The 22,006-nt window shown below is 48.6% G+C and overlaps 1 protein-coding gene across 3 annotated transcripts in view; it reads right to left on the bottom strand.

Annotated features, from left to right (window-relative positions):
* ERICH6B (glutamate rich 6B) overlaps nt 1-22,006 on the bottom strand; it is a 54,276-nt gene that overhangs the window by 18,883 nt on the left and 13,387 nt on the right. For all 3 annotated transcript variants that reach the window (XM_019826676.3, XM_045053212.1, XM_045053211.1), the window contains exons 4-9: nt 17,280-17,351; nt 16,188-16,226; nt 12,758-12,846; nt 8,839-8,975; nt 6,446-6,507; nt 945-1,111 (exon numbers count right to left, since the gene is read on the bottom strand). In XM_019826676.3, coding sequence (XP_019682235.3) covers nt 945-1,111; nt 6,446-6,507; nt 8,839-8,975; nt 12,758-12,846; nt 16,188-16,226; nt 17,280-17,351 — 566 coding nt within the window. The remainder of the gene's footprint in view (nt 1-944; nt 1,112-6,445; nt 6,508-8,838; nt 8,976-12,757; nt 12,847-16,187; nt 16,227-17,279; nt 17,352-22,006) is intronic.

Below are 22,006 nucleotides of genomic sequence, written 5' to 3'. Positions count from 1 at the left end.
CTGGCGGTATTTAAACCCTCTCCTTTTTCCCAGCCAACAGTTTCGGGGAAGAGTTTTCCCCGTGAAGTCCCCGGTGCATGTTTTCACTCTTCTCTCTCTCTCTCTCTTTCTTTGCTCACCTCCTCAGCACCTGCGGCTCTTTTCTCCCCCAAATCAACTCTTTGTGGTTCCTACCTTCCACAAGGTGGCCGTTTTTTGTTTTTTGTTTTTTGTTTTTTTTCTGCCTGTAGACATGCAGCTTTGTTTGCTCGGTCCTCTGATCGATTTCTTCGGAGTTCAGAAAGATTTGATGTTTCTCTAGCTGTGTTTGAGGTAGGAGGCAAGCGTAGGGTGACCCTACCCATATACCCTCTTAACCGGCCATTCCCCGGGATTGATTTTTGTGTACATTTTAAATTTTTTAGGGGATGGACCTTTATATTATACACTTCCATTTTCCTTCTCCCAATCTTTTTTTTTTTTTTTTTAATTTTTTTTTTCAACGTTTATTTATTTTTGGGACAGAGAGAGACAGAGCATGAACGGGGGAGGGGCAGAGAGAGAGAGGGACACACAGAATCGGAAACAGGCTCCAGGCTCTGAGCCATCAGCCCAGAGCCCGAGGCGGGGCTCGAACTCATGGACCGCGAGATCGTGACCTGGCTGAAGTCGGACGCTTAACTGACTGCGGCCACCCAGGCGCCCCTCCTCCTCCCAATCTTACCCAAATGCCTAAGACGGGGCCCGAAGGGAGAAGAGTCTCAGTGAACCCTATAAAAGCCCCGGTTAATCTGCCCATAACCCCCACACTCAGGTGTGCCTCTGTATTTGTATTCACACTGTATGTTAGTTCTGACAACTCCCTGATGTTATGTGTGTGTCTCATCCCCACCCCCCTCCCCCCCTCCCCCCCCACCACAAAAACCCTGCACAAAGTGACAACACCAATGCACTGCCATACTTACCTCAGTCTTGCTGTGGACCCATCCCGTATCTACTTCCAATTTCTTCTTCCGATAAACCACACGACGAGTTTTTTTGGCCTCTGTCACAGGCTCCTCACCTTGTGGTGGTTGTTTCCATAAGTGAAATGTGAAAGTCGACGTCTCCGCAGTTTTGGCCGTGAGGAAGTCTGGTAGAAAAGAGAAAGGAGGCCTGGCTCTGTCTTTCTCAGACAGGTTGAGGGATTGAGACATCGGCCATATTCCCCCAAGTGGCGAAGGCTGCCAGATGGTGGAAAAGGCAGGTCTCTGGAGAGAAATGTAAGGGTTGAAGTTGCAGCTTTCTTGAAGATTCTGAAGATGCAGTTTGGCATCCGTCCACTCAAAATGCATTTATCAAGGGCCTACAGTGTGCCGGTCCAAGGCTAGATGCGAGATGCCGTGGTGAGGACCACCCAGTCCAGACTTGGCGGGGGGGGGGGGGTGTGAAGGTGACATACCAGCCACACGCTGCTAACAAGCATGGCTGCTAATTCTGGTAATTTACAAAATAGGCAAAAGTGGGGAGCCATTTACAAAAAATAGGAAACGCTTCAAACCCCGTTATGTCAACTTAAAACATAAATGTGTGTTAGCGTGCCACGTTACTCTTTTTTTTTTTAATTATTTTTTTTTAAAATTTTTTTTTTCAACGTTTTTTATTTATTTTTGGGACAGAGAGAAACATAGCATGAACGGGGGAGGGGCAGAGAGAGAGGGAGACACAGCATCGGAAACAGGCTCCAGGCTCCGAGCCATCAGCCCAGAGCCTGACGCGGGGCTCGAACTCACGGACCGCGAGATCGTGACCTGGCTGAAGTCGGACGCTTAACCGACTGCGCCACCCAGGTGCCCCACGTTACTCTTTTTTAAAGTTTATTTCTTTATTTTGAGAGAGAAAGAGAGAGTGCGGGCACATCGGCGTGGGAGAGGGGCAGCAAGACAGGGAGAGAGAGGATCTCAAGCAGGCTTGGGATGTGGAGCTGGATCTCAGGAAACGTGACATCGTGACCTGAGACAAAAATCGAGAGCTGGACACTTACCCGACTGAGTCACCCAGGTGTCCCAGTATGCCATGACAAAATGCAGGGCAAGACCTCCTTTGTGGGCGCTTCTGATGCTGGACTCTGTGATCTTTTTTGCTCAAAGCACATTAATAATTTATTATCTATAATTCTCAGTTTTGGTAGTTTGTAAGCAGTCTGCAGAATCACAGACTTAAAAAATTCTGTATATTCCCCAATCTTTAATGGATGTTCTGTCCACATATAAATTTAAAGTAGTGTTATATTTTTTAATGTTTTATTTATTTTTAAGAGAGAGAGAGAGAAAGAGTGAGCAGGGGAGGAGCAGGGAGAGAGGGAGATGGAATCCTCCCTGAAGCAGACTCCAGACTCTGAGCCATCAGCACAGAGCCCTACGCGGGGCTCGAACTCACAAACTGTAAGATCATGATCTGAGCCGAAGTTGAACGCTCAACCAACTGAGCCACTTGGGTGTCCCTAAAGTAGTGTTTTTCTTTTTTAAATTTTTTTTTAACATTTATTTGTTTTTGAGACAGAGACAGAGCATGAACGGGGGAGGGTCAGAGAGAGAATCTGAAACAGGCTCCATGTTCATTTATCAGCACAGAGCCTGACACAGGGCTTGAACTCACGAAGCACGAGATCATGACCTGAGCCAAAGTCGGACGCTCATCGACTGAGCCACCCAGGCGCCCCTAAAAAGTTTTTTAAAAAGCTATTTTCTTGGGGTGCCTGGGTGGCTCAGTTGGTTAAGCCTTCGACTTCGGCCCAGATCATGATCTCATGGTTCGTGGGTTTGAGCTGCATGTCGGGCTCTGTGCTGACAGCTCAGAGCCTGGAGCCTGCTTCGGATTCCGTGTCTCCCTCTCTCTCTGCCCCTCCCCCACTTGTGCTCTGTCTCTCTCTCTCTCTCAAAAATAAATAAAATGTAAAAAAAAAAAAAAAAATTAAAAAGCTATTTTCTTATTGAGTCTTTTGAAAGTATTCAACTTCGTTTTCACAGCAACAAGTTTCTTTTTATCATCATTTCTGTCAATTTCTATATGAGTTGAATTTTGGAACTAGATTAGTAGGGCAGCTGACTCTCGGCGGGCGTCAGACAAGCCGTGGGAGCAGCAGGAAGAATCTGGGACAGCGGCACGTCTGAGAAACTAAGGAGGCCACTGGCTAGAACTCGGAGAGGAGGCTTTTCCGCAGGAAAATGAGGAGACAGAGGTGGGAGGGCAGGGTCATTTGGAACCCTGTGTGAGAAGTTTGGAAGGGGGTCTCAGTCTCCCTGGGAGAAGCACCTTCCTTCTCCAGTGCCTGCTTACAAATGATAATGATTTGTCAGAGAGAAAAAGCTGAAGTGAGCCCAGCCACTGTTTGTGAGTGTCTCTTAGAAATTAATAGAGGGGCGCCTGGGTGGCGCAGTCGGTTAAGCGTCCGACTTCAGCCAGGTCACGATCTCGCGGCCCGTGAGTTCGAGCCCCGCGTCGGGCTCTGGGCTGATGGCTCGGAGCCTGGAGCCTGTTTCCGATTCTGTGTCTCCCTCTCTCTCTGCCCCTCCCCCGTTCATGCTCTGTCTCTCTCTGTCGCAAAAATAAGTAAACGTTGAAAAAAAAATTAAAAAAAAATTAATAGAAAACATTTCTAAAATGGTAATGACAAAAGAGGACATATATATGCTCATCTTTTTCCCCTATTGGAATGCTAAAACCGTGGACGCTTTGTTTTGTGCTATACATCCGGCTGTGCCATCATTAGGGGGAGGCTTTAGGCTGCCTTTCTGAGCCTCTGTTCCTTTAAAATGGAATAATGATGCCTACAGCTACCTACTGAGTTACAGTAAAACCTTGGTTTGTGAGCATAATTCATTTCCGGAAACATGCTTGCAATCCAAAGCACTCGTGCATCAAAGGGAATTTCAAGAACCGTTGGTTCAGTTGTGATCACGTGACATTCGGTACCACTCGTATCGCAAGACATCGTTCATTTATCAAGTTAAAATTTATCAGAAAGGTTTGCTCGTCTTGCAGAACAAGTTACTCACAATCCAAGGTTTTATTGTACTGTGAAATCATGTTCTACACCGTGCCTGCCACCCAGTAGAGGGTCAATATATCTGTGGCCTTCACTCGGGGAGCTTTGAATTTTGATGGCTCATGATTCAGTGTCTTCCCACCTCTTTTCCCAGACTAGATGGTTCTGAACAGGAAAGGCCACTTAATTTGAGAGGCCCCATGCAAAACGAAAATGCAGAGGTCCTTGTTCTAATATTATTAAGAAGTTCAAGACGGTGAGCCCAGGGCATTGAATCAAGCGCAGCACCTTTCAAAGTATTGGGTCCCGTGTGACTGATCAGAGGTCCCACATTCATGAAGCCAGCCTGGGCTTGGGAATCAGCGTGTGCAGACAGGGAGGTGTGTGTGTAGAATACAGAATGGTCTGCATCCTGGAAGTAAGCGAGTTTGTATCTTGGAAGAGGCTGGGAGATTTCTTTGGGACTGTCTACAACCAGAACATGGAGGGGATGCCTTTTATCTATTAGAAGGGTTGTTTTTTTGTACAAAAAGTTCAAGGTGTTGCTTTTTTTTGTATAAAGAATTCAAAGTGTTGCTTTTTTGCATAAAAAGTTCAATCCTGGGGCGCCTGGGTGGCGCAGTCGGTTAAGCGTCCGACTTCAGCCAGGTCACGATCTCGCGGTCCGTGAGTTCGAGCCCCGCGTCGGGCTCTGGGCTGATGGCTCAGAGCCTGGAGCCTGTTTCCGGTTCTGTGTCTCCCTCTCTCTCTGCCCCTCCCCCGTTCATGCTCTGTCTCTCTCTGTCCCAAAAATAAATGTTGAAAAAAAAAAAAAAAAGTTCAATCCTTCTAGACTTCAATTGCCCAGAGGAGCAGGGAGTCGGCAGGGGTAGTCGTGAGGCACTATGGGCGTTCAACAATATTAAAATCTTATTCTCCAATTGGAAGTCCTATCCTGGATGTGTGGCAGCGGAGTATCCAGAGAGGCCTTAATCTCCCAAAAGGAGCAAAAAGAAGAAAAAAAGAAAAAAAATCATACATGCCCACATCCATTAAAAACAACAACAAAAACACTTATTGAGTGCTTACTGTGTGCCTTACTGAAGTGGCAAGTAAGAAAAGACACAGGCATCTACAGCCCAGAGGGAACAGAAATATGAGCAGTAGACAAGTGTAGTATCATAAGTGGAATAGATAATGTGTGTTGTGTTTTTGGCTGCTGAGCTTCTGAACCCCCCTCCTTGTTTTGGGGGCACCCCATTGTGTGAGTCTTGGTGGGAGGCAGGGCCTTCCCACTATGGAAGCCGAAGGTAGCCATTCCTTCTTGTCTCCTAGTTCCAGTGAGTGCACGAGACCTAGGCTTAGAAGTCCCCCTCTTTTTCTTCCCCAGAAACACTAGCCTTTCGTTGGGGATGAGTCCCAGGTTTGGCCTGAGAGGTCTCGGGCAGCATGCGGCTCGTGCCCACACGACGACTGGGTGATCTCAGGTTAAGTCCCTTAGCCTCCCTGAGCCTTTAGCTTCTTTATCCTGCTTCACGTGGTTATGAAGGCTCATTTGAATCAGACTACGTGAAAATAACCCGGTCCACAGAAGTTATTCCCTAAGAGTTCGATCAGGGGCATAAATTGGTATTGGGGGCCTGGAACATGGTCTGGGGAGGGAATCTGAGGATGTGTCCTGGCTCAGGGAGAAAAAGTACCAGGACTGGTTAGCCATGGGTATTGTTGACATTTCTGTGTTAGTTGGATCTAGTAATCTTAAAGATTTCCATGTGGTGGCTTTGAGTCTCTGAATGAAATAGTCTCATGGCTTTGGCTCTTGGCCCAAGTTTTCCATTATTAGATTTTTTTTAAAGAATTTGTTTGAGAGAAAGAGAGCAGGGGAAGGGCAGAGAGAGAGAGAGAGAGAGAGAGAGAGAGAGAGAGAGAGAATCTTAAGCAGGATCCATGCTCAACGTGAAGCCTGAAGTGGGTCTCAACCTCATGATCCCGAGATCATGACCTGAACCAGAATCAACAGTCAGATGCTTAACCAACAGAGCCACCCAGATGCCCCCTCCATGATTAAACTTAAAAACACTGGCAACCACCATGATGGGGAAATCTTAACAGCTGGACCTCAGATGCCTTCAGTATCTGGTAATGATCTAAGTAGCCCCTCCAGTCTAGTTTAGATCCCTTCTTATGGGGCTCTATGGACTTCTCTTCCTACCACAGCACTTAACCATTCCATACATGAATCCCCTGCTTTCTTATCTATCTTTACCCACAGTCCCCCCAAAAAGGATAAGGGGGTCCCAGGCTGTGTCCATCTTGCTTGGTATTTTATCCCTGGAAGCGAGGACCTTGCTAGTCCAGTAGGTGCTGTGGTTAGGCAGTGAGCATTTCTGCCTCCTTTAGGGTTCGTGGCAGAAGGTAAGAGGCAATCACAGGATGGAAAAATGGGGGAGTAGTCCTTACTTTCACGTTTCTTCATAATCCAGAGGATTGTTTGCTTGTATTTTCCAAAATTTTTCTTCAACCTAAAGAGAAAGTGAATTATCTCGAATGCATGTTTACGTGTCATGCTACACAGTGTAGACAGTGCTAGAACCTGCCGAGTGTTTCTATTGTTGAAGAATTGGGCTCGTGCCTCTGCTTTCGGGGGCTGTTTTTCTTCCACTCAGTACTCAGGAATAAAGGGACAGTACAATGGTGTTGACCCAGTGCTTCCCTCCTGGAGTTTAGGCTGACACCCAAATCCTTCTAAACGAATTCAACAAGGGGCATCTTGGGAGCTAGGACAGGACTGGGAGGTCCAAATGTGAAACCAGCTCTAGGAGTTAAGCTCATGCAGCTTGATTTTTCTCTATGGCTGGTGCATATCCCAGTGAAGGTTACATTTGGAAATAGCTGGGAAAAACAGCACCATCTGGGAACTGGACAGAGTCACTTGAAACCCCTTTGCGTTTAGTGGGAAAACTTCAAATACTCTCATTCAAAATGACTCCTCATGAAAGCCACACTGACGGCTGGTTCTTCAAAATAATCAAGCCCTTACCCCCTCTCCTGTCAATATACAAAGCAAGTCGTCTTGGGATTTCACTGGCTTGGGCTGTTTCTGTTCCAAATAAGGGTGGTCTCCCGGGGCAGCTGCGTTTCTTGGTTCTCAGATCAGAGCCCCTTTGAAAGGGAATGTGCTGAAAGGAGTGAGCTGCCCAGGCTTAATTGGATCTGAGAAGAAGGCCTTTGACCTGACCGATTTCAAGTGCTCAGTTCAGATTCCTTGAGGAGAGTGGAATAATTTAACCTCAAGTAACCCCAGGAAGCAAATACCTTTGGCTGGAAAGGGCTGTGCTATTTTGGCGGGCAGAGAGCAGGTTTACTGTTTGTGCTTTAGAAGCAGTGGCGGGACTTGAGAATGAGCTCTTCCTGGTCCATTTGCATTGAATGTTATTTGTTGTATCTGCAAGCACTTTGAATGGAATCGAAGCAGTTACCTAGCCTGCCATCATCTGTGAAAGGATAGGGACCAAACCGGGGGTGGGGTGAAGCCTGACTTAAAGGTCGAGAGCAGGATGCCAAACGTTCGCAAGGGTTAAATTCCAGTGAGGGGATCCAGCCACAGGCACCCAAGGCCCTTTTGAAAAGCTTCCTCCCTTGGCTCTTTGCCCACCTTTGCCTATTCTTGCCAGCCGGCTCCTCAACGGCAGAGACTCTGAGATCCCCGCTATTCTATAGATTGACTATATATTCTGTAGATTGATCTACACATAGTAGATCAGCACATAGTAGGTGCTCAGGAAATATTTGTTGAGTGCGATCAGATTAGAATGAACCTTGGTTATAGACCCAAGTGGGATGGAATAGGTGGGGAAATGTCACATATGGGGCCCGGTAACTCACAGCGAAGTTACTTTGCGTTTGTTTTTGTAGCTGTGTAAGGATCTGGAAGCTTGGATATTCTTTGTGTTTCACTCTGTGTATTCTGCTTTCTCCTTTCCTAGAGAAGCCTCAGGGGTGTCTGGCCCCAGGACTCTACTGAGCCCAAAGCAGAAGTTGCTGGCAGTCAACCTCTCTTCTTGGTTTTGGAGAAAGCTTCAATTCATCAAGGAGGTCACGCAGGGCACCCTGTACCCCCACAGCTGGTTCCTTGGTGTCACTGCCAGCGTCTGCAAAAGACTTGCAGGAGGCTGGAACGTGCACCTTGCTTGCTACGATTTCTGATAGTTGGATAAATGAAAATCCAGGTTTCTCCGCAGCACATTCCGGACGGACAAATGGGAGTTTGGGGACATTTTGTGACCTGGGGCCGTGACAACTAGAAAGATTTGGTGCCAGCAACGGTCTGCAATAGCCTTATCATTCCCCACTCCAAATGGGGATTCTGGCCATCGCTCCCGGTCGGTGCAGATCATGGCTTTTCCCACTCCAGGGAGCATGGAAAAGCATTAGCTAGCCTATGATGAAGCTAGGGAATTTCTTGGCAGATGCCCAAGATCTTGACCCCCCCGTTGCTCCTTTTATTAAAAGAAAGGCCAGGGCTCTGACCCTTGCTCCCCGGACTTCTGTATAAGTTCATGGTACCTCCAAGACTTTTCCTGCCCTGGGTCTCCAACCTCTGTCACTGCCAGCCTTTGATCCTATCCTGTACCTCCCGTGCTCGTAGATTTCCTTGCTCTTGGTGGCAACCACATCATTCTGTCTACCTGCCCTTGACCTTCTCTTGCTTCTGTGCTCGCTCTTTGGCTCAGGGCACCTGCCTGGCCCTGGCCTTGGTCTTTTCTCTGGTGGCCCAGTTTATGCTTTCCGGGCTGCCACCGCTGGCCTACCTGAACCCGCTGACCAATAGCTTGATCTCTCCAGTCACTTACAGAATTCCCAGTTTCCTCCTGGTTTCACTCTCCAGAATCCCAGTCAGGGGGATGTCAATATCCTCTTCCAGTTCTTGGCGAGCAGCCATTTCTTTGAGCACGGTCCTAAACACTACCTGATAGGAGCTGTTGAGAACCTACAAAAGGAACATAGAATGAAATACCCGGAAAAGGAGGATTAATGGCTTACCATAATTAAGCACTTTTCTGACTCCCCAAAGTGCCTGGTGAGATTTCAATATGCTAGTAGGAAAACACAAACCCTGGGAACAGTAGGGCGGCCAGGAAGATTTGTTTTAAAGACTATTTCCATTATTCTCATACTCCTCAATCCCCCATTTGCTCTCTCTCTCTCTTTCTCTCTCTCTCTCTCTCTCGCTACACATATATATACACACACATATATAAAATATATATAATAGGTAATATTATTATTAATTTTTTAACAGAAGCATGGCAATAAGTCTTTTCAGAGCATAAAAGACTCCATTCCCCAAATGTGGAGATGGTTGTAGAGCCTAAAAATGCTTCCATGATTTAAGGGCATACCAGGCTTTCTGAGTTGCAGGAAAGGCCAAGCTCCTAGTGGTCGCTTCACTGTGAAGGATGGCAGTCTTCAGGAAAGCAGGGTAGCACCTAACGCCTAACACGTTATAGTAGCGACCAATTCTGCCTTTAGAGATTCTTCCAAAGTAATGATGTTTCAAGCTGCCTTCTTGTTTTGTAAATCTGATCAATCAATCCCAAATCTGTGATTCTAATACCCGTGAAGCTTTCACGTCGCCCTGCTCACGACGTGAGGTTGAGGTTGAGGTCATTATGGCTGTTCAACATCCGATAACGTACTGTATGCCGTTAACGTATTAGCCTCCTCTGGTAAGCGGAAGACCGACATATCCAAAGTTGTGTGTGAGCTGGGGCAAATTTAAGAATGTAGCTTGTGGTTGGCTGGGTTTTTCCAGGTTGGGGGGGGGGGGCAGGCTGGGGAGCCTCAGGTCCGGCTTGCCTGATTCCCAGACTCCACAGCTCCTCTCCAACTGGGGGTGATGAGTTAGCTAACCAAGCAGGCTAGTACACAGAGGCGGGTGGCTCTCGTGTCATGGGGCCTAGGTAAGCCAGCCAAAATCTAAGCCTATAAAATGCCTCAATGTTATGAATCGAAACCTAAGGACCACCAGTCGCACGTGGTCAAATGGGCTTTAAGCGACGGCCAAGCAAAAGTTTTGTTGCTCTGCTTCTGCCTCTTCTTTATAAAAGCCTCTCCCCAGCTCCCACCAGCAGAGCACTTCCTAACCACTTCCGATCTGGTGGCACACCATTCGAATCGACATATGCTCAAGTAAACTCTTAAAATGTTTTGTAGGCCTCAGTTTATCTCTTAGAACCGGAGTCTGCTTCTGAGCAGGTAGAGGTTAAGGCCCGTGGCACCAATATGGCCGCCTCGAAATTCCTCATTGTTGCCAGTTCTTCCCGTGGGATGGAGTGACTTCCTATCTGCCTGGGCCGGTGATCTCGCCCCATCGTCTTTGGATTCTGAGTTTTGTTCCCCAGACACCACGGTGCCCGCTGTGGCCCACCCGACAACAGACCCACGGGGTGGGCCTCGTTGAAGTTCTCGTCCCGTCCAGGCTGTGCCACCCTACTCGATTTAGCCAGCACACGTGACTTCTTAGAGGTCTGTCTCATTTGCTTCCCCTGCCTGTAGAGTCGAGCTAGCCTCCTCACCATGGCAGGTGTAGCGAGTACCCCAGTGTTGGGTTCTCCATGCCCAGAGACCTCTCCTGGGTGAATCTCTGGTTCCCGCGACCGAAAACATTTGCACAGCCAGGTTTGTGAGGCATGGGGACGTCACGGAATTAAAACAAGCGTGGATCGTGAACTAAAAGCAGCAAAGGGAGCCGAACTGTCAGAATAGCCGAAGTGTGAGAGCCCCTATCCAAATAGAAGGACCTAGCGCCCTCTCTTTAGTTTGTACCCCAGTGGCTTCCGGGATTCCCCCAAAAGGGGCCTCAAAAGTCCACACCGACAGGTCTTTCAGCTATAGGTGCCATGTGGCATTTGCGCCGTTCTTTCTGTCCTGCTCTGGCCCCGCCTGTCCACCTCTGCCTCCAGGGACGTTGCTCGGCTGCCTTCCAACCCGCACGGCTGCCTATGTGAGGAGGCCAGTGTCTGGGGCTGGGTGGGGGCGGGCGTGGTGTAGTGCACCTGCCACACGGCGCCTCCCCCGCCGTGTGCTGTGCACAACTTCCCGGGAGGTGCCTCCCCTGTGCCTCAGAACGCAGCTCCATCCGGTACGGCACAGCTCAGCGGACAGGGCTGCCGAAGGGCTCTGAGTAATTTAAGTTTCTACTTGAAACAATCCAGGTTCCAACGCTTGCTGAACAAAAAATCCATCTACCTTTTCTATTGTAAATTCAGAAGAATATACCGGCTTAATTTTGAGTTCCAGGGACACAAAGTTTCAGTCCTGTGATTGTCGTTAGTACCTACAGTCCTGAGAAAGTTTCTTCGCTGTAATGGAAAGGATGCATAATAATGTTTCCGCCTGAATCGGCGTGCAAATCTTAGATGTAAGTAGACACAGGAAATTAGAGCCTCCAGCTTGCACCAGCGGTGCAAAATCTTCATGCAGGAAAGAGGACACAGCATACTGTAGATGTAAGGCTTATTCAAACTATTGCGACTTCCCATCTCCTCTCTGGTTATGGGGTCCAGCTGGGGAAGGGACATCCGCGGACTCTGGGGGGCCGGTTCTGTGTCCCTCTGAGGGGTCGTGGTGGCAGGACGTGGGGAAGGCTAGCTGCCGCGAGCTGCTGCGGTGTTAGCCTGCATGGCACAGGCTGTTGTCTCAATGTCTGTCCTGCGAGGCTGCCCCCCCATACCTCGTCCTTCGGTCAGAGACAGCAGGCTTGCTTGTTGGGGTTTCTGAGTTGCTGTCTTTCAGCACTTAATCACCAGGGATATACGAAGCAAAAAGAGAACTCAGGAAACTCCCCACCATGTCATCCCTTGGGTCATGAGGTTACTAGCCAGTCTGATCGCTCGCCACCCTTCAATTTTTTTTAATGTTTATTTTATTTTTGAGAGAGAGAGAGAGAGCGAGGAGGAGAGGGGCAGAGAGAGGGGGAGACACAGAATCTGAAGCAGGCTCCAGGCTCTGAGCTGTCAGAACAGAGCTCGAGGCGGGGCCTGAACCCACGAATCGCAAGATTATGACCTGAGCTGAGGTCGGATGCTCAACCGACTGAACCACCAGGTGCCCCTCTCCACCCTTTTCTTTTCTCCACCCTTGAGAAGCTTTTCTTTTTTTTTTTTAATAATTTGTTTATTTTTTAATTTACATCCAAGTTAGGATATAGTGCCTCAATGATTTCAGGAGTAGATTCCTTAATGCCCCTCACCCATTGAGCCCATCCCCCCTCCCACCACCCCTCCAGCAACCCCCTGTTTGTTCTCTACACTTAAGAGTCCTTCAGAGGCTTCTTCTATTTGTTTTTTATATAACGTCTAGGGTTTTAAGCTGTAGTAAGTGGGAAAAGTACATCTGCTCCATCTTTCTAGAATGTAACGTCATTTTTATTGAGGTTTCGACAATGACTGATTTGCCTTGATATCTAGATAAATTGAATGTTTTATTTTGGGCTTTGCCACCTTTAAAAGGGTTCTGGAATGTGATTATATTATCAATAGGGCTCTGAAAGTAGGGCCATGGAGGGTTACCTTTGGTTTTCTTCTGACCCACTTTGATTTAATGTGTGGCATTTAAATTTTCATCTGTTTCAAGAAAAGCTCCTTTGGGCTATGCTAACAATGGAACGAAGCAATGAATCCCAGCACCAAGAGGCAGTGCCCCGCTGGCCTGGGGCCACACTGCTCCAACATCTGGAGGAAGGTGGGCTTGAGTTTTTATCTGACTTACCTTGTTATCGTAGCTCTCAGTTTCCACTGAGTTCGTGGGTTCATTTAATAAATCGTCCCAAAAGCTCTCTTTGGAAACAAACTCCATGGCTTTTGATTTTGGAGGGCACAGCAGAAGCGAAGGCATTTGGAAAAACAGCCACAACAAGGAGCAAACAAAACCAAAACCAAAAGGAAACAGAGTTACGGCATTTTGCCCTTTTAAATAAAAATGCATGCATCATCAATAAGGCTTTAGGTAAACTCATCAAATTTCCTAAAATTCAGCTGGGGGATATTAATAAAATAGGAATAAAAGGGTCAGTTTCAGTGGCTGACTTTAGGAAGTGTGTGTTACTAGTGGCTGGTGAAGGTTCATCTGACACAGTGACATTTGAGTGAGTCCTGAATGAAGTAAGGCAGTGGACAAGCAGGCAGATAGTTGGAAAAGAACATTCCTGGCAGGGGGCTAGCAGGTGCAAAGGCCCTGAGGTGACAGTATGTGGGAGTGTGGCTGACATAACTGACAAACTGTAAGAGGCACAGGATACCTGGAAAGGGGTGAATATGGAAGGTAGCGGGAGTGGAAATGGGGGAGCAGGGAAGGGGTTACAAGGCCAGCCCACAGAGGACCTTATAGGCTATGGGAAGAATTTTAGATTTTATTCTGGGAGAGATCTATTCTGAGTGTGATTTCCTCTTGGAAATCCTGAGGAATATTCCTAACTCCTGCCAGCGTTGTAAAAAAATTGCCGATTTCCAGACGTACGTACGGCTCCTAATTGCGAATTAAAGCATAAGAGATATATTCTCGAGCCTGTGAGCGCATAAAAAGCAGAGAGCAAATGCCTTTGTTCTCAAGGTCAGGTACAGCCTGGGCCAGGAGAGGGGCTTAGAGCCTCCAGTGTCGACGGGGTGCAAATTGAATCAAGGAATTGATAATTACATCTTGGGCCCCATCTCCTGCTCCCGGGAAGGTGTGGCTCTTGAGGGGGGCGCTCAGGGACGGGCTCTCAGACGGTAATTGAGCCCCCAGGGAAATTACTGGGGCCTGTTTTCTCCGCTTCAGGATGACAGCAGTTCCTTGAAGCCGGCCCACCCAGAGAGCCCTGAAAATCCACCAGGTTGGTGCAGGGCTGACTTATTGTGTCCGATTTTGTGTCTCTTTGGGGATGGAGAAGATTCTCCGTGATCTCTGCACGCGTTTACCTTGCACTTCTTCCCAGTTTTGGTTCAGTAATAAAAACTCTGTTGGGATAGAGAGCCCCCACTCAGCTGGACCGACACCAGGCCCGGGGGCCTCTCTGCTCGATTCCAGAAACACCTTGTATCCCCCAGAAACACGGAAACGGCCGAGAAACGTTTTGAAAAGCCATTCGGGAACACCCAGCAACAATCCATGGGAGTTCCAGCAAGCTCTGAGGGGGAGGCTCCTTGTGGTGGTCACTGGAGACCGGATGTGGAGGACCTGGGAGAACGCGTCTGGAGAGACGGAGTGGCAGGAGGTGCCTCCCGTGGAAGATTCTTCGAGTATGCGCCCGCCCTAGATCGAGAGTGAGAGCCTGGCTCTGGCCCAGATAGCTTAGCAAGTCCCCATCATTTGTGATTCCCCATTTGAATAGGCTTTATGGAATAATGCAAATGAACTCCTTTGAGGGAAACAAAACTAGGTGTTTATCGCGGGAAGAAGGTGGCTTGGCAGTCCTGGATGCCGAACGACAGCCTTCTGAAGGCTTCGATTCAACACAATAATTAACCGTACTAACGTCAACGGGCGCTGTCTCCATGTCAAGACAAGCTCAGCAGTTGTGCGCCAACAGCCACAACTGGGGCTGAACGACAAGGCAAAGCTTCATGCCTAATGCCTAATTAACTTTCCCTTTGGGGATTTCTGTCTACCTCTACCTTTGTTCTGGTGAGCTGCTCATCTTCCCCTGTGAGGCCCTATGGGAGGGTTGGTGGGGGCGGGGGAAGTGTCAGGCCCTTGAGCGGTGGCCCTACGGGCTACTTGCAAGCTGTCACCCAGCCCCTTGGCTCTCTGGTCCCCTCTTCTGTGTCAGGCTCGTCTTCAGGGCAGCACAGAGGAGCGGGGCTGACGTTGGTAGGTGCCAGGCACACAGGATTCCCTAAAGTAGACTGTGTCCTCTCTGGAGCCGGTTAAGCACAGATCTTAATTTTTTCTCCATCCAATCGGTGCCTCTCTTCTAATGGCTTTTCCTGCCGGAACCATAGTTCCCGAATTCGGGAGAGATGTTTGAGCCGCCCCTGCAGGGCTGATCCCCTCATCGTGGATGAGGAAAGGGAGAGAGGAAGCAGTGAAGGATGAGCCGTGGGGCCAGCCGTGGGGCCAGCAATGGGCAACCTAGCTCTGCTGATAAACAGGCAACAGAAGCAACTTTGTCCTGCCTTCACCTCCTCGACCTTTCCTGTAGTAAGTTCCTTCTTATTCTCGACAGGTGGGTTGAGGGATTGGCTCGTCTGGTGATTGCTAAGGGCACAAGCCTATAAGCTGTTCTCAAACCTTGCTCCTCGAAGTGGGGCCCATGGATTAGTAGCAGTAGCTGCTGCTGGGAGCTTGTGAGAAATACAGGACCTCAGACCTACTGAGCCGGAATCTGCATTTTAACAAGATCCTCAGTGATCGTTCTGTCCATTAAAGTTTGAGCGGCACAGCTCCAAACCCTCCCTGGAAATGGATTAAGATGAAGACAATTCTATTGATCGGTACCCTTCTGGGGGGGGGGGGTTGGGTAGTGGGTGGGATACATTGTCTAGAGTCTGAGAGTTTGTTTGATAAGCCACCTGTGTGTCCCAGACTTAATCTCCCCCTCAGCCCCTACCACGTTGAAAGACAAGATACTGTAGTCCCTAAATTGTTTCTAATAGGATGGGCCTGGTTAATTGTGGGGCTTTTGCTTTGGGGGTGAGGGTGGGAGGTGTCAGTGGGGATTTTGCCACCATCAGGATTCCCTCCTGTCTTTCCCCTTCATAGGATTCAACTAAGCCCTCCTTAATGAAGAACGAACGTGTTTCAAGGCACCATTTGTGGGGGCTCCAATTTATTCCCTACCAAGGTGCCATTGGATATGTCTATTTGGACGGGCCCTCGCTTCCTTGTCAAGCCCTGCTGTCCAGCCCTCGGGGAAGCCGGCAGCCAGCTAGACCCTCTTGAAATGTGGGGCTCCTGAGTAAGGGATGAACTTCTCTCCCAGGTCATTCCGTCTTGCTCCAGAGACCCTCTCTCTGTTTCTCATTCTATTCCTCCTCTTCAGGAAAGGACACGGAAGCCCATCCAAGTTCAGAGGCCGGGTGCCCAGCACGGCCCCGGGTCCTCTCGAGGACTTGGTGCAAGCTGGACCAGCAAGGGACCGACCCTCCCGGGGCACCACCCCGCAGCCCAGGACACTCTGCGGGGAGCAGGGATCTTTGGACAAGTTATGCCGGGCGCTTACCACTTTCCTCCTCGTGAGCCACGTCAGGGGTAGCACACACTGAAAAAGAGTAGCAGCAATTATTGATAGGATGTGGTATGGTGAACTTGTCTGGACCTTTGGGTCCTTGAGGGAATCGGTTTAAAAAGCACGTCCTAAATAGCTGGGGGAGACCAGAGTGGAGATCGTGGGTTTTGGGGTAAGTGGCTTCCACAGTCTTTGGCAGTTTGAGGCCTGTTGCTTACGTTCGACAAATAGTGATTCCCCTCCCTCTGTTCACACTTCATCCCCCCCACCAGAATTTAAATTCTGAGAAGGTGTCATTTTTTTCTTTTCACGGGCACACTGAGCTCCTGGAGGAACAGGTGCACAACGTAGCGATTCAACAACTCTATATGCTCTGCTACGTTCACTGCAAGCGTGGCCACTGTCTGTCAGAGGTTGTGATGGTTTTGTCCATCTTATATCCTGCCCAGTACGCAGTAGGTGAACAATTAAGTGTCGGTAGGTATACGGTAAATGTCACAGAAGAAACTGAGTAAGGGTAACCTATTACCTTTCCTTCCAATTCCAGTGGTAAATACCCTCACCTCCCTTTTCAAAATTCAATTCTCATTCAAATTTAAAAGCACTTTACCCTTTGGCTCCGTTTCTTCCTTGGTCCCTGAGCCTGGCACCAAGCCCTAGAAATAATGCCTTGGCCACTGGCCTTAGGTAAGATCGCTGTATCCTAAAAGGTCAAAGGAGGTCTCTCTTTGGCCGGGGGCACGCTCATCCTGTTATTCTTACCTTCTTGTGGATGGATTTGTTAACTTCTACAAGTCATTTAAAATCATCATAAGATCGGGGCGCCTGGGTGGCTCAGTCGGTTAAGCGTCCGACTTCAGCTCAGGTCACGATCTCACGGTCCGTGAGTTTGAGCCCCGCGTCGGGCTCTGGGCTGATGGCTCAGAGCCTGGAGCCTGCTTCCGATTCTGTGTCTCCCTCTCTCTCTGCCCCTCCCCCGTTCATGCTCTCTCTCTCTCTCTCTCTGTCTCAAAAATAAATAAACATTAAAACAAAAATTAAAAAAAAATAAAATAAAATCATCATAAGATCATAAGATTTAAATACCTTCCAAATCTGACTTCGCAGTGGTTCGTGTGGTTGTGGAGAGTTTTAGTTTTGATTTTGATTTTGCAGGTGCTGTTGAGAGACAGAAGAAGGTGGCCGTTAGCGATTTTAAACTCCCACTTTCCGAGGGATCCATATTAGACATTTAGGGCCCGAAGTTCTTCCTCGATGCCCAAGGCTGATCGCGAGAGGGGACGAGCAGATTGGAGGGCACTAGATGCACCCCTGCCTTTCGTCCTCCTCTTTAGTTCTGCCAACTTATCCAGGACTGCGGTGAACCAGGGGTCGGGACACGTAGCCCCTCTGTGGCCTTCTCCTCTGGTCACCGCAGGGCCAGTTAGGATCCTCAGGATAGACAGAACAGTATGGCGGGAGATTTTGGAGCTCCAGGTCGCTCCAAAGCCGTGTGGAAATGTATGGGGTATGCGTGTCACTATGGGAAGTGGGCATGTCTGCCCTCCTGGTGCTCTCTGAGGCGTGTTCGATGGGAGCTGGCGGGGACACAAGGGGGCTATCTAGTACGATCCGCTAAGATACGCAATGGGAGGCTACTGTATTTTCTGAGGACTTTTGTAAGTTCTTGGTTATCGTTATTTTATGTCTGGCGGGGTCTTGTAGTCCCTATTCCTTTCTGTGCCCTCCCCACCTCTCCCTCTTCCTATCCCTACACCCGTGCATGCGCGCACACACGTCCTGTATGTAAGTCCTATGTGTGCACAGCAGAGACTAGCAGGCCAGTGGTCAAAAAGCAGAGGCAAACTGCTCCGCCTGCCCCCGGGGGTGTCAGGATTCGAGCCTGGGCCAAGGGGTCAGGACGCAAGCCTCCCGCACCCGTGCAGCATCTGTGACTATCAGTCCTTTAGCTGAGGCTGAGCCCTCTGCAGTCAAGGACCTCTCCAGCTTTGAAGAAGACTCATCCCATGCCCCCGTGCATCAGCACTCCTGTGGCGCTTGGGTAAATTCCTAGCAGTGCTATTGCTGGGTCGTAGGGTAGTTCTATTTTTAACTTTCTGAGGAACCTCCACACTGGTTTCCAGAGCGGCTGCACCAGTTTGCATTCCCACCAGCAGTGCAAGAGGGTTCCCATTTCTCCGCGTCCTCGTCAGCGTCTGTAGTTTCCTGGTTTGTTCCTTTTAGCCGCTCCCGATGTTTACAGCAGCGCTTTCAACAGTAGCCAAATTATGGAAAGAGCCCAAATGGCCATCAGCTGACGAATGGATAAAGAAGGTGCGGTTTATATAAGCAATGGAATACTACTTGGCAATGAGAAAGAATGAAGTCCTGCCATTTGCAGCAACATGGATGGAACTGGAGGGTTTTATGCTAAGTGAAATAAGTCAGTCAGAGAAAGACAGATATATATTTTCGCTCATATGTGGATCTTGAGAAACTGAACAGAAGAGCATGGGGGAAGGGAAGGGGGAAATAGTTACAAACAGAGAGGGAGGGAGGCAAACCAGTAGAGAGTCTTAAATACAGAGAACAAACTGAGGGTTGATGGGGTAGTGGGTGAGAGAGGGGGAAATGGGTGATGGGCATTGGGGAGGGCACTTGTTGGGATGAGCACTGGGTGTTGTAGGTAAGTCAATTTGACAATAAGTTATATTCATTCAAAGAAGGGAAAAAAAGAGAAAATACTGGAGAAGAACTTTGTTGTTTTTGAGTTGAAGAACTCCTTCAACAAGATAAAAATTGTAACTTATAAAGGAAACTAGTAATAAATTCAACGTCATTAAAAATATAAAAAAATAGGGGCGCCTGGGTGGCGCAGTCGGTTAAGCGGCCGACTTCAGCCAGGTCACGATCTCGCGGTCCGGGAGTTCGAGCCCCGCGTCAGGCTCTGGGCTGATGGCTCGGAGCCTGGAGACTGCTTCCGATTCTGTGTCTCCCTCTCTCTCTGCCCCTCCCCCGTTCATGCTCTGTCTCTCTCTGTCCCCAAAATAAATAAACGTTGAAAAAAAAATTAAGAAAAAAAAATATAAAAAAATAGGGGCGCCTGGGTGGCTCAGTCGGTGAAGCGTCCGACTTCGGCTCAGGTCACGATCTCGCAGTCTGCGAGTTCGAGCCCCGCGTTGGGCTCTGTGTGGACAGCTCAGGGCCTGGAGCCTGTTTCGGATTCTGTGCCTCCCTCTCTCTCTCTGACCAGCCCCCGTTCATGCTCTGTCTCTCTCTGTCTCAAAAAAAAATAAACGTTAAAAAAAAATTTTTAAAAAATGTAAAAAAATCATATAAAAAGGAAGAAAACTCATCCCACTGTGGCATAGCTCTGTTAGCGATCTTTTTTTTTTTTTTTTTTGAACGTATTTCCCCGAAGGCGGTCCTACTCTAGCCCTTCAGCGCACAGGCAGAGTCAGACCTCGTCCTTGTGCGGAGAGCATCGATGCTTGAAGGCAGTTATCCTCTCTCAGAGCCACGCGTCTTCCAGGCTTGCCACCCCCTTGGTGCCAACACGTCTGCGGATGACGCAGCCTCTGAGTCTAACGCCGCTCTCTCCTCCGAGTCTGCGTCCAACTCTCATGCGGTGTGGCAGTCCTCACGCTGAACAGCTGTCCCGGGGCTGGCCAAAGCAGGACTGATTTCCGTTTGTATCATCTTTTAACTGTATTTGGTTACGCTAACTTTTCCAGCACTCACATCAGTCATACCACTGACTTCTTAAACTTGTGGATGAGTAAAGTGTCTACCCCAAACAGGCCTTCCCCACCTTGTACTTTCCCATTCTACCATTTCTGTGGGCTTCAAAGCAGGATCCGCTCTAAGTTAGCGCTGGACTTTATGCAGCTAGTCCCGGGTCAATGTTTCCGCCTGTCAGGATTGTTTAGAATCTGATTGCATTATCCCCATCAACCAACAGCTTCAGGTCGTCTGCAAATATAAATATTCCTCCTCCGTCCGTATCCAGGTCTGTGCTAAAATGTCCCGAGCCCTGTGGCTCCCCACTAGAAACTGGGTTGACTCTGATCCTTAAACAGTATCTCTGGGTGGTTATTCGACAGTTCTCATTCTATCATCTTCCATTAGCGTCCACCTGACATTTCTCCATCTCGTCCACGGAATAGCAGGAAGGCTTTGCAAATGAACCCCCTTGTGGAATGTGGGCCTACTGGGTTACCACAGTTCCCCCGATCTACTAACTTCGTCAAGAAGGGACCTTGATTTGTCCTTAGCCTATGCTGGTTTCTTGTGACCATTTTGCTCTCAGTATTTTTGCCCCGGGTTGGTCGCACAGACTCATTTCCCATTTCCTCAAAAACCATGCATGTGATTAAGCCACTCTCGCTCTATAGATATTCTGGTGTATGTTTTATCCCGGTCAGGACACGGAGTTATCATTCCCTTCTGATCTTTTCACCAGCCTTTGGTTTCTGCTATTTCTTGCCTAATTTTGTTGCATCTATTTCTTTTCTTTTTTCTTTTTTTCAACGTTTTTTAATTTATTTTTGGGACAGAGAGAGACAGAGCATGAACGGGGGAGGGGCAGAGAGAGAGGGAGACACAGAATCAGAAACAGGCTCCAGGCTCCGAGCCATCAGCCCAGAGCCCGACGCGGGGCTCGAACTCACGGACCGCGAGATCGTGACCTGGCTGAAGTCGGACGCTTAACCGACTGCACCACCCAGGCGCCCCTGTTGCATCTATTTCAATCCAGAGATCACTCTTCCTTCTTAGAGAAGTCAAAATTAAATAGCAAAGGACCTGACTTCCTCTGACTCGTTCCTCCGAATTGCACTATAAACGGTGTCCCTGTTTACCTTGATCTTCTTCTTGCCCCAATCATATTTTATTTATTTCTAAAAAATCTTTAACGTTTATTTATTTTTGTGAGAGAGAGAGAGAGAAAGAGCGCAAGTGGGGGAAGGGCAGAGAGAGAGGGAGACCCAGAATCCGAAGCAGGCTCCAGGCTCTGAGCCGTCAGCACAGAGCCCGACGCGGGGCTCGAGCTCACAAGCTGTGAGATCATGACCTGAGCCGAAGTTGGAGGCTTAACTGACTGAGCCACCCAGGCGCCCAACCCTAATCATATTGTAAAAGGACCCTCTTTTTTTTTTTGTGGCTGCCTGCATGATAATGATGATGATGGTGGTGGTGAGGGGGATGGTGACAGCAATGACTTTTTGGGAAGAATAAGTTTGTCCTGGGCTTCAGCCCTCCTGCCACTATTCTTAAGTTTGAGCCATTTTCCTACCTTTATCACAGGTAACCTTCTCATCTTTTTAGCCTCTGCGTGTGATCTTTCAAAATCTGAGTCTACTGGAGGAAACGGCACTGGTCTGCACTTTGGGGAGTTTTCCAACCGTCTTCCCCCATCCGGCCAGGTGGCTTGAGATAAACTCCACTGACAGCCCTTCCTCCCTCTGTTTATCCCCACCCACATTCCTATACGGACAGTATCTCTTTGTATACACATCTTTCTATACGGGGCCCCCTTCCTACCAAGACTTTTTTTGGGGAGTAGGATACACCCTCCTATCACCATATCTGGCCCTGAATCAGGTGAGGATTCAACAACAATTTTGCAAGGATTTAACAAATATTTACAGTATGCTCACACAGGCTTACTATGTGCCAGGCACTAAGTCTTGAGGATTTTTACAGCCATGGGCATAATGCTCTGTGTTAGAACTTCTGCAGTTCTTCACGATCCTGCTCTGTGCCTGGGTAGGTAGACAGCTGAGGCCATCAATAGCCTTTCTGGTCCTCCCTCGGAACACTTCCTTATATACGTC

Source organism: Felis catus, chromosome A1 (assembly GCF_018350175.1).
Source record: "Felis catus isolate Fca126 chromosome A1, F.catus_Fca126_mat1.0, whole genome shotgun sequence".
NCBI lineage: Eukaryota > Metazoa > Chordata > Mammalia > Carnivora > Felidae > Felis > Felis catus.
The sequence above is the reverse complement of the archived record's forward strand: the minus strand, read 5'-3'. Positions and strand labels throughout refer to the sequence as shown.